A 15,200-nucleotide genomic window follows, 5' to 3' on the forward strand; every position below is an offset into this window, starting at 1 on the left:
CTATGTGACTAAAAAGATTAATCCAGGTTTTGAGTATATTTCTTATTGTTACATCAATCAATCAATCAATTTTATTTATATAGCGCCAAATCACAACAAACAGTTGCCCCAAGGCGCTTTATATTGTAAGGCAAGGCCATACAATAATTACGTAATCAACTTAACTAGTTCCAGCTCTCCTGGAACTAGTTAAGTGGTGTTTTACGTATTATTTCAGTGCAACTAAAAAATCCACTGTTGTTATATTATCCATCACGACTTTTGTTATCCATCCACTTTTGTTCTTGTTCACATTTGTTCATATGGTATATATACACACACACACACACACACACACACACACACGCTTGCTGATGATTACACAAAACTTGTATAAAATTTGATTAAAGAATCATAATTTTTAGAGTTGAGTATTTGTCCCAGTGAGATGTGAATAACTGAGAACAGAAGGGGAGAAAGTGTCAAAGTACTAAAAGAAAGAAAGGAAATAACTCAAATAGCTAATCATGGCAGACATAGATTAAGAGGGATGAAGGTTACATTAACTGGAGAACAAAAAAGGAAATGAGAGAATCAGCTCAGTTGTTACTCCAAATTGGTGACGTTCTAATAAGCCGTCTATATTCGGGCCACATAAGTTGCGAGTGGTAAGATGGCCGCCCGTTTGCTTCAGTGGTTTGTACGGTGTGTGTGTGGGCCAATGAGCTGTCCAGTGTTATATACAGATCAGTGAGACTGACCAACAGTGATGGCAGCAGAATTACTGCAGTAGATGTTGAGGTAATTCTGGGCGCTGCAAAACTCTGTCACATTGTGTTTATGGACTTCCCAGAATGCCCTGTGAATTGACACCTCGGGTCGTGGTCCTGTACGGTTCCCAGAAGGGTCAGGCTCAGTCCATAGCCGAGGGGATAGCCGAGGAGGCGGCCGAGCACGGACTCATCTCTGAGCTCAGCTGCTTGGACCAGAAAGAGAAGGTACCACACCCGGTTACCGCTCAGTGTCTCTCCTGCAAAATCACAGATTAATTTGTAAACTTGAGTTTGTGTCACTTGATCGTCTGTTTCCAGTACGATTTGGAGAAGGAGACCGCACCAGTGATCTTTATTGTGTCGACTACCGGAGACGGGGAACCGCCGGACAACACCCTGCAGTTTGTGAAGTGCATCAAGAAGAAAACCCTCCCGTCTGACTGCTACAAACACCTTCACTACGCACTTTTAGGTTAATTTTTACACAATCAACTGTAGCTGTTGATTCAACATTGTGGGTAAAACTTAAAAAGTTTAATTGTGTTCCAGCTTTAGGCGACACTAATTATGCTAATTTCTGCAACTGTGGCAAAACAATCGAGAAGCGCCTGCAAGAACTCGGAGCCAAACAATTCTATGCAACTGGATACGCGGACGATGGCGTAGGGTAAGTTTTGGACAGTGGTGAAGTCCACCACACAGTCAGATTGCTATGTTTGTGTGATGGAGGGTTGATGCACTGAAGTTTTACCCCCGGTGCCCTTTCTGTCACCTCCAAATGTACAAGGAGAATGGGGCACATGGTTGTCCTCAAACCGAGGGCCTTCTTCTTGGGAGTTAAGCACACTTACTGCCTGCATCACCATGCTGCCCACATTAGAGACATATTTATATTTTTTTGGTTGGGGGTGGGGGTGGGGGGGTGCATTTTCCAGGAGGGGGAGGGCAAGATTTTTCTAGATTAAAGCTGTAATTTTACATGAAAAAAATCTCTGAAATGAAAGTGGTAAATCTGTGAGGGGAGGGGGGACATTTTGAGAAAATAACTTTTCTGAGATTGTGAAGTCAGGAATTTGTGACAAAAATCTCAAATACTGAGATTAAATTGACAAATATACAAGAACAAAAATTTGGGGGAATTTTTTTGGGGGGAGGAGGGTTCCATCAAGGAAGCACATCGTTTCACTTCACACCACAGACACCCTCCACATGCACACGGTGAGGAGCCTCCGGTACATTAGGTCAGAACATATGAAGAGTTCAGATGCAAAATCCAGTATCTCCAAAACCATAAATTTTTAGTTGACACCAACACATACAGTCAAGGGGACCATCATTGTGCAAAATATGAAAGAATTTGAACAAACTGTTTTCATGTTATAGATAAAAGTCTGTGCATTTCTGCATAGGGTTTCCTTTAAATCTCCATTTTTAACTGCATTTTCTCCATTTGAAAAAAAAAGGACTTACTGGGTTTTGCATCTGAACTCTAAATACGTAGCTCGGCAGCCTGTTTCAGGTTGGCGTCTCATGTCAATTCGTAGCACCAAATCACAACAAAGTTGCCTCAAGGCGCTTCACACAAGTAAGGTCTAACCTTACAACCCCTAGAGCAACACAGGTGACAGTGTAAGGAAAAAACTCCCTCTGATCATATTGAGGAAGAAACCTCAAGCAGACCAGACTTAAAGGGGTGACACTCTACTTGGGCCATGTATCGACACAATTTACAAAACGAATATACAGGAAATTTTGCTGGTGCACAGGACAGGAGGGTTACAGAAACAGAAAACAGACACTACACCCATATCTGAATGGAGCCACACCTCAAACAGAGAAAAAAAAAACAGAATCAGACATCGGAAAGACAACAAATACGGTATAATTTGTCAGCATTAAGCAACAAGAAAAACAGTTCAATCAATCAGTTTTATTTATATAGCGCCAAATCACAACAAACAGTTGCCCCAAGGCGCTTATATTGTAAGGCAAGGCCATACAATAATTACGTAAAACCCCAATGGTCAAAATGACCCCCTGTGAGCAAGCACTGGGCGACAGTGGGTAAGGAAAACTCCGTTTTTAAACAGGAAGAAACCCTCCAGCAGAACCAGGCTCAGGGAGGGGCAGTCTTCTGCTGGGACTGGTTGGGGCTGAGGGAGAGAAACCAGGAAAAAGACATGCTGTGGAGGGGAGCAGAGATCAATCACTAATGATTAAATGCAGAGTGGTGCATACGAGCAAAAAAGAGAAAGAAACACTCAGTGCATCATGGGAACCCCCCAGCAGTCTAAGTCTATAGCAGCATAACTAAGGGATGGTTCAGGGTCACCTGATCCAGCCCTAACTATAAGCTTTAGCAAAAAGGAAAGTTTTAAGCCTAATCTTAAAAGTAGAGAGGGTGTCTGTCTCCCTGATCTGAATTGGGAGCTGGTTCCACAGAAGAGGAGCCTGAAAGCTGAAAGCTCTGCCTCCCATTCTACTCTTACAAACCCTAGGAACTACAAGTAAGCCTGCAGTGTGAGAGCGAAGCGCTCTATTGGGGTGATATGGTACTATGAGGTCCCTAAGGTAAGATGGGACCTGATTATTCAAACCTTATAAGTAAGAAGAATAATTTTAAATTCTATTCTAGAATTAACAGGAAGCCAATGAAGAGAGGCCAATATGGGTGAGATATGCTCTCTCCTTCTAGTCCCTGTTAGTACTCTAGCTGCAGCATTTTGAATTAACTGAAGGCTTTTCAGGGAACTTTTAGGACAACCTGATAATAATGAATTACAATAGTCCAGCCTAGAGGAAATAAATGCATGAATTAGTTTTTCAGCATCACTCTGAGACAAGACCTTTCTAATTTTAGAGATATTGCGTAAATGCAAAAAAGCAGTCCTACATATTTGTTTAATATGCGCTTTGAATGACATATCCTGATCAAAAATGACTCCAAGATTTCTCACAGTATTACTACAGGTCAGGGTAATGCCATCCAGAGTAAGGATCTGGTTAGACACCATGTTTCTAAGATTTGTGTGGCCAAGTACAATAACTTCAGTTTTATCTGAGTTTAAAAGCAGGAAATTAGAGGTCATCCATGTCTTTATGTCTGTAAGACATTCCTGCAGTTTAGCTAATTGGTGTGTGTCCTCTGGCTTCATGGATAGATAAAGCTGGGTATCATCTGCGTAACAATGAAAATTTAAGCAATGCCGTCTAATAATACTGCCTAAGGGAAGCATGTATAAAGTGAATAAAATTGGTCCTAGCACAGAACCTTGTGGAACTCCATAATTAACCTTAGTCTGTGAAGAAGATTCCCCGTTTACATGAACAAATTGTAATCTATTAGATAAATATGATTCAAACCACCGCAGCGCAGTGCCTTTAATACCTGTGGCATGCTCTAATCTCTGTAATAAAATTTTATGGTCAACAGTATCAAAAGCAGCACTGAGGTCTAACAGAACAAGCACAGAGATGAGTCCACTGTCCGAGGCCATAAGAAGATCATTTGTAACCTTCAGTAATGCTGTTTCTGTACTATGATGAATTCTAAAACCTGACTGAAACTCTTCAAATAGACCATTCCTCTGCAGATGCTCAGTTAGCTGTTTTACAACTACCCTTTCAAGAATTTTTGAGAGAAAAGGAAGGTTGGAGATTGGTCTATAATTAGCTAAGATAGCTGGGTCAAGTGATGGCTTTTTAAGTAATGGTTTAATTACTGCCACCTTAAAAGCCTGTGGTACATAGCCAACTAATAAAGATAGATTGATCATATTTAAGATCGAAGCATTAAATAATGGTAGGGCTTCCTTGAGCAGCCTGGTAGGAATGGGGTCTAATAGACATGTTGATGGTTTGGATGAAGTAACTAATGAAAATAACTCAGACAGAACAATCGGAGAGAAAGAGTCTAACCAAAATACCGGCATCACTGAAAGCAGCCAAAGATAACGATACGTCTTTGGGATGGTTATGAGTAATTTTTTTCTCTAATAGTTAAAATTTTTATTAGCAAAGAAAGTCATGAAGTCATTACTAGTTAAAGGAATACTCGGCTCAATAGAGCTCTGACTCTTTGTCACCTGGCTACAGTGCTGAAAAGAAACCTGGGTTGTTCTTATTTTCTTCAATTAGTGATGGAGTAGTAGATGTCGTAGCTTTACGGAGGGCTTTTTTTATAGAGCAACAGACTCGTTTTCCAGGCTAAGTGAAGATCTTCTAAATTAGTGGAGACGCCATTTCCTCTCCAACTTACGTGTTATCTGCTTTAAGCTGCGAATTTGTGAGTTATACACGGAGTCAGGCACTTCTGATTAAAGCTCTCTTTTCAGAGGAGCTACAGCATCCAAAGTTGTCTTCAATGACGATGTAAAACTATGACGAGATACTCTATCTCACTTACAGAGTTTAGGTAGATACTCTGCACTGTGTTGGTATATGGCATTAGAGAACATAAAGAAGGAATCATATCCTTAAACCTAGTTACAGCGCTTTCTGAAAGACTTCTAGTGTAATGAAACTTATTCCCCACTGCTGGGTAGTCCATCAGAGTAAATGTAAATGTTATTAAGAAATGATCAGACAGAAGGGAGTTTTCAGGAATACTGTTTAAGTCTTTCAGTTTCCATACCATAAGTCAGAACAAGATCTAAGATATGATTAAAGTGGTGGGTGGACTCATTTACATTTTGAGCAAAAGCCAGTTGAGTCTAATAATAGATTAATGCAGTGTTGAGGCTGTCATTCTCAGCATCTGGTTGGATGTTAAAATCACCCACTATAATTATCTTATCTGAGCTAAGCACTAAGTCAGACAAAAGGTCTGAAAATTCACAGAGAAACTCACAGTAACAACCAGGTGGACGATAGATAATAACAAATAAAACTGTTTTTGGGACTTCCAATTGTGGATGGCAAGACTAAGAGTCAAGCTTCAAATGAATTAAAGCTCTGTCTGGGTTTTTGATTAAATTAATAAGCTGGAATGGAAGATTGTTGCTAATCCTTCCGCCTCGGGCCCGTGCTACGAGCATTCTGGCAGTTAGTGTGACTCGGGGGTGTTGACTCATTTAAACTAACATATTCATCCTGCTGTAACCAGGTTTCTGTAAGGCAGAATAAATCAATATGTTGATCAATTATTATATCATTTACTAACAGGGACTTAGAAGAGAGAGACCTAATGTTTAATAGACCACATTTAACTGTTTTAGTCTGTGGTGCAGTTGAAGGTGCTATATTATTTTTTCTTTTTGAATTTTTATGCTTAAATAGATTTTTACTGGTTATTGGTGGTCTGGGAGCAGGCACCGTCTCTACGGGGATGGGGTAATGAGGGGATGGCAGGGGGAGAGAAGCTGCAGAGAGGTGTGTAAGACTACAACTCTGCTTCCTGGTCCCAACCCTGGATAGTCACTGTTTGGAGGATTTAAGAAAATTGGCCAGATTTCTATAAATGAGAGCTGCTCCATCCAAAGTGGGATGGATGCCGTCTCTCCTAACAAGACCAGGTTTTCCCCAGAAGCTTTGCCAATTATCTTTGAAGCCCACCTCATTTTTTGGACACCACTCAGACAGCCAGCAATTCAAGGAGAACATGCGGCTAAACATGTCACTCCCGGTCCGAATTGGGGAGGGGCCCAGAGAAAACTACAGAGTCCGACATTGTTTTTGCAAAGTTACACACCGATTCAATGTTAATTTTAGTGACTTCCGATTGGTGTAACCGGGTGTCATTACTGCCGACGTGAATTACAATCTTACCAAATTTACGCTTAGCCTTAGCCAGCAGTTTCAAATTTCCTTCAATGTCGCCTGCTCTGGCCCCCGGAAGACAATTGACTATGGTTGCTGGTGTCGCTAACTTCACGTTTCTCAAAACAGAGTCGCCAATAACCAGAGTTTGATCCTCGGCGGGGTGTGTCGCCGAGTTGGGAAAAACGGTTAGAAATGAACGGGTTGGCGGTGTACACGGGGCTTCTGTTTAGGGCTACGCTTCCTCCTCACAGTCACCCAGTCAGCCTGCTTTCCCGGCTGCTCGGGATCTGCCAGAGGGAAACTAACGGTGGCTAAGCTACCTTGGTCCGCACCGACTACAGGGGCCTGGCTAGCTGTAGAAAAACAGGAGAAATACTGAGGTGTTCACCAGCCACTAGCCCTAAGCTTCACTAAACGACCCAGACTTTAGATGAAGTTGAGGCAGCGGCCCGCTCTGTTTACTAATAAATGAATTTAAAAGGGTAGAAAAGCACACTAACATACTACATGTATGCCAATATGCTAGCCATACGAAAGGGAAAATAAGTGCATCTTAAGTCTGGACTTGAAAGTCTCCACAGAATCTGACTGTTTTATTGATGCAGGGAGATCATTCCACAGAACAGGGACACGATAAGAGAAAGCTCTGTGACCCGCAGACTTCTTATTCACCCTAGGGACACAAAGTAGTCCTGCACTCTGAGAACGTAAAGCCCAGGCCGGTACGTAAGGTTTAATTAGGTCAGCTAGGTAGGGAGGTGCCAGTCCATGAACAGTTTTGTAGGCCAGTAGCAGAACCTTAAGATCTGATCTCACTGGGACAGGAAGCCAGTGAAGACACCACAATGGGTGTAATGTGGTCAAACTTTCTGCTTTGTGTCAAAAGTCTGGCAGCAGCATTTTGAACCAATTGGAGAGCCCTAATGCTGGACTGTGGTAAACCAGAAAATAGAACATTGCAGTAGTCCAATCGAGAAGAGACAAATGCATGGATCAGGGTCTCAGCATCAGCCATAGACAGGATGGGACGAATCTTCGCTATATTTCGCAGGTGGAAGAAAGCAGTCCTAGTAATATCTCTAATGTGGAGGTCAAAGGACAATGTACGATCAAAAATTACCCCAAGGTTCCTCACTTTGTCAGTGTGATGTATGACACACAAGCCTAGGCTAAGCGTTAACTGGTCAAATTGATGCAGATGTCTCACTGGACCAAGAACCATCATTTCAGTCTTATCAGAGTTTAAAAGTAGAAAGTTGCTAGATATCCAGCTTCTCACTGATGCAAGGCAATCTTCTAAGGATTTTATGTTGATGAGATTACCAGCAGTTATTGGCATATATAACTGAGTATCATCAGCATAGCAGTGAAAGGTAATCCCAAAATGCTGCAATATGTGCCCAAGGGGTGCTATATAAAGGGAGAAAAGCAGGGGGCCTAACCCTAACCCTAAGACAGACCCCTGTGGAACCCAAAATTTCATGTCACTAAGGTTAGAGGTGGTGTTACTGTACAAAACACAGTGAGAACCACTGGTCAGGTATGATGTCAACCATGCAAGGGCACTCCCAATAATCCCAAAATGATTTTCCAGCCTATCAAGTTGATGATCCACTTATCAAACGGAGCACTGAGATCTAACGGCACCAGAACGGTAGTCGTGTCTGAATCCATTGCAAGCAGAAGATCATTCACCACTTTAGTGAGAGCCGTCTCTGTGGAATGATATTTTCTAAAAGCAGACTGCAGTGGCTCAAAAAGATTATTCTCAGTAAGACTAAGACTAAGTCTACGAGCTGCCGTGAAACCATTTTTTCCAGAATTTTAGAGCAAAAGGATAGATTTGATATCGGCCGATAGTTTTTCAATACACTAGGGTCAAGATTAGATTTCTTAAGTAATGGTTTAATCACTGCAGTTTTGAAACATTTAAGAACAGATCCAGAAGTTAAAGAAAGATTAATAATTTCCAGCACAGTCGGCCCAAGAGTGGGCCACAGGTCCTTAAACAGTTTTGTTGGTATAGGATCAAATAACAGGTTGAGCTTTTTGTTGACATTACGAGTTTTGTCAGCATGACTAGTGAGATACTGTCAAATTCTGTAAATCTAGGTAATACCTCAGTAGTGGCGCCCACCTCAATAGCAGGTGCTATTATATAATAACATCAATAACGCAAATATAGGATTGCTCTCTTTTTTCCATGGTTTAAGGTTAGCTGCTGTGAACATCTCATTTAACGAGCCTTAAACCGGTGTCTCGGTTGCTCCTTAGCAGCTCTGTTTCTGTTGCAGTGCGCTGCAGAAATGAGGCAAGTTGTTGCCAATCTTCTCCCCCTACTGGGCATGTTGTTTGGTGACCTTATTTCCATTGTCTTGTGGACTTTGTAGGCTGGAGTTGGTCGTGGACCCCTGGCTTGAAGGACTGTGGAAGGCAGTCAAAGAAGCCTCATTAAAAATGGCGTCAGCTGGGCGTGGCCACACGATCCAGGAGCACAGCGACTCGGCAAAGGACAGATCAGATTCATCCGTGTCAGATATCACGTTAAACCTTCTTAGCCTCAACGACAACAGGAGCTCCAAGTCAGACCCCACGTCTGTGGAGTCAGACTCTGCTCTCAGGTCAGCGCCCCCTGCAGGAAGCGGTGGGATTGCCTCCATGCCCGGTGACATTGCCAGTGTTCAAGGTCCTGAACCTGAGACTCGGGGAGAGGTTTCTGAAGTTTATGACGTTATTTCGGTGCCTTCGCTGGCGCGCTCTCTGCCTCCATTGTCTGAGTCATCACTCAATGTTCCTGCACTGCCGCCTGCCTTTTTAGATGTGTCACTACAAGAAATGGACTCCAAAGACGAGGTGAGAACTGATGCCATCAATGAATCCGACACGTTCTTGTGTATTTTGGTATAACTTCAGGTCTTTACTGTATGCCAAAATTGTTATTATTATTATTATTTTAGTTGTGTGAACTCATGAATATCTTTCAAAGTGCATGTAGGGATCTGGTGTCGCCAACCAAACGGTCCCCCATAAAAATCAGTCTGCTCTGCCTTCACTGCGCATGCGTCATTTGGGAGCGACAGTCACAGTTCACCAGTTATCACCTCGTTTCTGCTTCAAACTGCCTCCAGTTATCATCTATATCAGCGGCAGATATCTGAAGCTTTTGTACAACAATCATTTCCACATAAATTCAGCATTATTTCATAATCAGTGAACAGAGCATGTCCGAGTCTGACTCTCTGAGACTGAGTCTCTACACCCAAAGTGATCAAAGGGAGTAATGTGATTATCAACCATCAGATGACAAAGTAAAACCTCTTAAATCACTCTCAAGTCAGTTTTAAGCAGAATTGAGGTGATAATCTGTGACTCGCTGCTGACGCTCCAACGTGACGCATGCACAGTGAAGGTAAGGGGGATCAATTTTTAGGCGGGAAGGTTCGATCTGCGACACTGGATCAAGTGATGACCTGGATCTGTGGTTTCTGCAGGTGTCACCATGATCTTCAACTGTTCTCGTTTAGGTGATAGTGCCGTTGAGTAAAGAAGATCTTTATGCGGTACCCGTATCCTCGGCTGTACAGCTGAGCAAAGGAGATTCCGTAAAGACTTCTCTTCTTCTGGAGCTGGACGTCTCTGTGAGTGTCCATGTTCAGCATTTCTCTGGGTCATTGAGTGAATTATGACCAAGTTACTCTGTTTTGATAAATAACATGCTTTCAGGCTCACCCCTTGACGTATCTGCCGGGGGACTCGTTTGACGTCTTCTGTCCAAACCGGGCCTCTGAGGTGGAGGAGATGCTGCGCAGCCTGGGTCTTTATGAACAGAGACACCATCGTGTTCAGGTGTCTGTACAGAAGGACACAAAGAAAAAAGGTGCAGCTCACCTGTTGTTCTGTGGTGTTTCAGCTCCTGATGAGCAAATTAAATGTTGCTGTGGGCTTTTGCCTTCAGCTGGCTCTCACTGGATTGACTGCACCACAACGAACGTTTTCTTTAATTTATTTGCTCCCTTGCTCCTCCCAGGTCCTTTCACTGATTTTCACTGACTAATGGCCCAGTCACACGGCAACTTAACAACGGCAACGAAGCCCAAGGAAAACAAGAAATCTGGGACTTTCGGTTGACATCATGTTAACCGTCACGCAGCTTTCGTTCCTGCAGCTGACGCTTTTTGAACCTGTCGAAAAATTTGAATGAAGGGCAACAAAAACCTCAATCGTCCATGTTTTACACATAAGCAAGACGCGTTACGAATGTCATTTTTCTGTCATTCGTGACACATTCCTGACATTCTTAATGTGACTTACGCATCTGAATATGTTTCATAATAGTGCATGTTGGTGCGTTGATATTCTTGATATTCGTGGAGCATTTCATTCAAAAGTGATGGCTTGGATTGTTACGGTCTGAGCAGAATTGGAGTTAAATTGAACCCTAATTAGCAGAACAGCCAGAACACAAAGTGAAGAGTTCCAAAAATCCAAGGTGTTTTAATTTCCACAAGGGTGACCAAAAACAACACAACAGGTGCGGGTGGTCACAACAGAAATACAGAGTCCAACCCTAACTCAGGGCGGCGGTATCTCAGGAGATGTGATGGTGAGGAGATAACCAGAAACAGCTGGCAATTAGGAGTGAAAAAACCAAACAGGGTACTTACAAACATGCAAAATAACAGAGAAATCAAGAGTCCATGAAGTAACAGGAATACCAGTGAAACGTAACATTAAGGTGCGTTTACACATAAGCAAGACGCGTTAAGAATGTCATTTTTCTGTCATTCGTGACACATTCCTGACATTCTTAATGTGACAACGCATCTGAATAGGGTTTCTTATAGTGCGTGTTGGTGCGTGATATTCTTGATATTCGTAGAGCATGTTTTTGCCTGTCAAAAAATCTTCCACAAACGTCACATACCATCCTCATTTCGTCTCATGTCGTGGAGGTCGCAACTGAGCGTATTGATCCGTCTTGATGAGTAGTGATCCTTAATAGAACGTGACAACGTTCGTAGTGGTTCCTGTGATGGTTCTTGGAGCCCAAAACTGTCACGCGTTATTACGAAGTGACACGGAAACTGTCAAGTTTTGACACGACTTGTAACGTGGCGTCACATTTCACTGCGCGCCACGACGAATCAGTTTTCTGTCACGTGCGCACAATTAAACTCGGCTCCAAATGTCGTTCCACAGTTCCTGCTGAAGCGCCTCAGGACGCTCCTGCAGGTGTTCCACCTGCTGTTGTAACCGATGAGCGGGAGAACGAGTCTGACCCTCTGGAACCAGGGGAGTGAGAGGAGACTCACGTACAGCCAGACATCTCTGCACCTCCTCCAGTTTGGCGGAGGGAGAAGCGTGCGCACAATTAAACCCTGCTGCACAACATTCAGTTTGATTGCTGACACCAAGTCAGCTAAAAGACTAATTTCAATGCTCTTCAGCGCGCTCCTGCAGGTGTTCCACCTGCTGCATGTGCCTGATGTTTGGGAAAATGTGCCAGACGAGACCCGCATGAAGCCACACATCTGGCTCTGTCCTCCTCCTCCTCTCTGCGCCACTCCATGGCACAGAGCCCAACTATTCATGCAGTCACAAAGTTCTAATTATAATTATTAAATAAAACAATATGAGTGTAGGAATGACAATCCAGCCCTTCTGTACATGTGGCAACAGGTAGATAAATCAAAAGATTATATAAGAGCTGTTCTGAAGGCAGAATTCACGCTGTGGATCAGTGGTCAGCTGGTGGAAATAACCGCACATGTGAGTCAGTGTGCGGCATTCACATGGACTGATCAGTTTACTGCTCTGATATAGTTAAATCACTTTACACTTATATTTATTTCCCCTTTTGGCAGTTTTCTGTTATAAATCAGTATATAAATGGACTGCATTTATATAGCGCTTTTCCCATCTGCATCAGACGCTCAAAGCACTTTACAATTATGCCTCACATTCACACCCCGATGTCAGGGTGCTGCCATACAAGGCGCCGAGTCCTGGAACTCAGAGATGCAGACACACACTGCTCCAGCTGTGGCTCCAGGCACGTTTCATTTAAAGCGTTGAGATCATTAGCTTCGGTTTTGTTTAGTTCCTCTTTCGTCCCTTTTGCGCTCTTGCTTTGCAGGCTGTTTGGTGATAAAGCTCTTTTGTCCACGTTTTCCTCAATGAATTGTGACTTTTTTTAACTTTTTTTCCCTTCGTTCAGGAATCATCGTGTGCTGTGTGATTGGGCCATTAGTATGCGGATGTTTGACCTCGGAATTGTTCTTTAAAGCTTCATTTAAGCCAAGGTCAAGGGATTTGGACCAGACGTACCCCATATATGTAGGTGGATTGCAGCGTTACCCCGGCAAGGTCATCCAAAGGTTAATCATTCATATGGAGGTTAAGGCCATTGTGGTCAAAGGTCAAGGAATTTGATTTGATGGTCTCCATCTCTTCGGTCCTTTGGCACATTATACCAAACTTGGCAGGTGGCTATAAGCAACTCCTGAATTGCCCTTCATTGGCCATCAAAGGGTCAAAAATTTCACTCTGATTTGCAGTAAACTTGGCACAGCGAGGTCAAATTTACCAAAGATCAGTCCTTCGGATCAAGGTAATGTCTGTTGGTTGAGTCCTCCCAGGTCCTTGGGCGCGATTTCTGACAGCCTACGTTTCCTAGGTCCTTCTGCAAATTTCTACGAAACTTGGCAGGTGGATGTAAGTCAACTCCTGAATTGCCCTTCAGTGGGTCCAAAGATCAAAAAAAAAAAAAAAAAGAAAAGAAAAAAGAAGAAGAGTAAAAAAATTCACTTTGATTGGCAGTAAATGTGGCTCAAATGTAGACTGGTTCTAGAATTTCCCAGGGAGATCAAATTTACCAAAAGATCAGTCATTAGGGTCAGGATAATATCTGTCAGTCTGTCTGCCTGTTTGTCTGTCTGTTTGCCAGTCTGCCTGCCTGTCAGTCCTGCCTGTTTGACTGTCGTCTGTGTCGATCTGCCTGTTTGTCACTCTGTTGGTCTGTCTGCCTGTTTTGTCTGTCTGTTTGCCAGTCTGTCCTGCCTGTCAGTCTGCCTGTTTGTCTGTCTGTTTGCCAGTCGGTCTGCCTGTCAGCCTGCTGTTTGTCAGTCTGTCTGTTGATCTGCCTGTTTGTTTGTCACTCTGTTGGTCTGCCTGTCTGTCGGTTTGCCTGTCTGTCAGTCTGTCTGCCTGTTTGTCTGTCTGTTTGCCAGTCTGTCTGCCTGTCAGTCTGCCTGTTGTTGATCTGTCCTGTCGATCTGCCTGTTTGTCTGTCACTCTGTTGGTCTGTCTGTCTGTTGGTTGCCCTGTCTGTCAGTCTGTCTGCCTGTTTGTCTGTTGGTCTGCCTGTCTGTCTGCCTGTTTGTCTGGCGGTCTGCCTGGCAGTCTGTCACTCTGTGGTCTGCCTGTTTGTCTGTTGGTCTGTCTGCTGTCAGTCTGTCTGCCTGTCAGTCCTGTCCACTCTGTTGCCTGTCCGTCTGGTCTGTCGGTCTGCCTGTTTGCCAGTCTGTCTGCCTGTTTGTCTGTTGGTCTGTCTGTCGGTCTGCCTGGTGGTCTGTCACTCTGTTGGTCTGCCTGTTTGTCTGCTTGTCAGTCGGTCTGCCTGTCAGTCTGTTTGCCTGTCTGTCAGTCTGTCTGTCTGGCGGTCTGCCTGGCGGTCTGTCACTCTGTTGGTCTGTCTGCTTGTCAGTCCTGTCTGCCTGTCCTTCTGCCTGTTTGTCTGTCCTTCTGTCTGTCTGGTATTCCGAGGTCCTTGAGGATGATTCCACCAGACATGTTCTTTAGCTGAAAGTTGAACCTGGACTTGCCCTGAAAGGACTGGTTTGAACAAAGGTCTAGGAATTTTATTTTCAATCTGATTTGGGACATATATTGTGAAATTCTGCGAGGTTGGCCCAGGTGTTTGAAGGTCAGGGTCATCGGGTCAAAGGTCAGCTTTTCACCAGGCAATGAAATGTCCTTTACCAGAAGATTCTGCCCTAAATGAGGTGACCACATCCTGACTGATACTTTATCTGCCTGCCACAGCTCTTAGTCCCTTCGTGTCCATGAGTGCTGTTTCCCTCGTTTCACTTAATTAGTGAATTCTTGGACTTACTGACTGAACTTCCTGCTGGCATTGAAATGTTTGTGGCTTCTTGTTTATAGGTGCCCAGGTACCGCTGTACCTCCCTCAGACTGCTTCTCTGCTGTACCTGCTCACATGGTGTCTGGAGATCAGAAGCGTTCCTAAGAAGGTTTGTCCAAACGCGTCTCTGCAGGAAGACGACGCCGGCAGGCTTTTTCATGTGACGTCCTGCTTCATGTTTGGATGCACTCTCTGAACTTATTCTTATTTTTTCCTGTGATGAAAGGAAGAACAACACATAATTACCTGCTGACAGTGGCGCGGTGCAGCGCACGCACACACACATCACATTTGTTTGTCTGTGGTAGGCGTTCGTGCGCGCGCTGGCGGAGCACACAGAGGACAGCGTGCAGAGGAGAAGACTGCAGGAGCTCTGCAGCAAGCAAGGCTCGGCCGACTACAACCTGTACGTCAGGGACCAGAACCTCAGCGCTCTGGAGCTCCTGGCGGCGTTTCCATCGTGCTCACCTCCACTCAGCCTCCTCATAGGTCAGTCGCTCACTGCACAAACTGGTTCACAAACACACAGATGTAGGCTGCAGTCA

General features: G+C 43.9%; 1 protein-coding gene across 2 annotated transcripts in view; it reads left to right on the top strand.

Moving 5' to 3' along the window:
- Positions 1–15,200, top strand: part of mtrr (5-methyltetrahydrofolate-homocysteine methyltransferase reductase) — a 100,270-nt gene that overhangs the window by 1,016 nt on the left and 84,054 nt on the right. For both annotated transcript variants that reach the window (XM_034159701.1, XM_034159769.1), the window contains exons 2-9: positions 833–977; positions 1,071–1,224; positions 1,302–1,419; positions 8,903–9,365; positions 10,037–10,150; positions 10,236–10,389; positions 14,676–14,764; positions 14,964–15,144. In XM_034159701.1, the coding sequence (XP_034015592.1) occupies positions 834–977; positions 1,071–1,224; positions 1,302–1,419; positions 8,903–9,365; positions 10,037–10,150; positions 10,236–10,389; positions 14,676–14,764; positions 14,964–15,144 (1,417 nt within the window). In that variant the 5' untranslated portion in view covers position 833. The remainder of the gene's footprint in view (positions 1–832; positions 978–1,070; positions 1,225–1,301; positions 1,420–8,902; positions 9,366–10,036; positions 10,151–10,235; positions 10,390–14,675; positions 14,765–14,963; positions 15,145–15,200) is intronic.

The sequence above is a fragment of the Thalassophryne amazonica genome, chromosome 1 (assembly GCF_902500255.1).
Source record: "Thalassophryne amazonica chromosome 1, fThaAma1.1, whole genome shotgun sequence".
NCBI classification, from domain to species: domain Eukaryota; kingdom Metazoa; phylum Chordata; class Actinopteri; order Batrachoidiformes; family Batrachoididae; genus Thalassophryne; species Thalassophryne amazonica.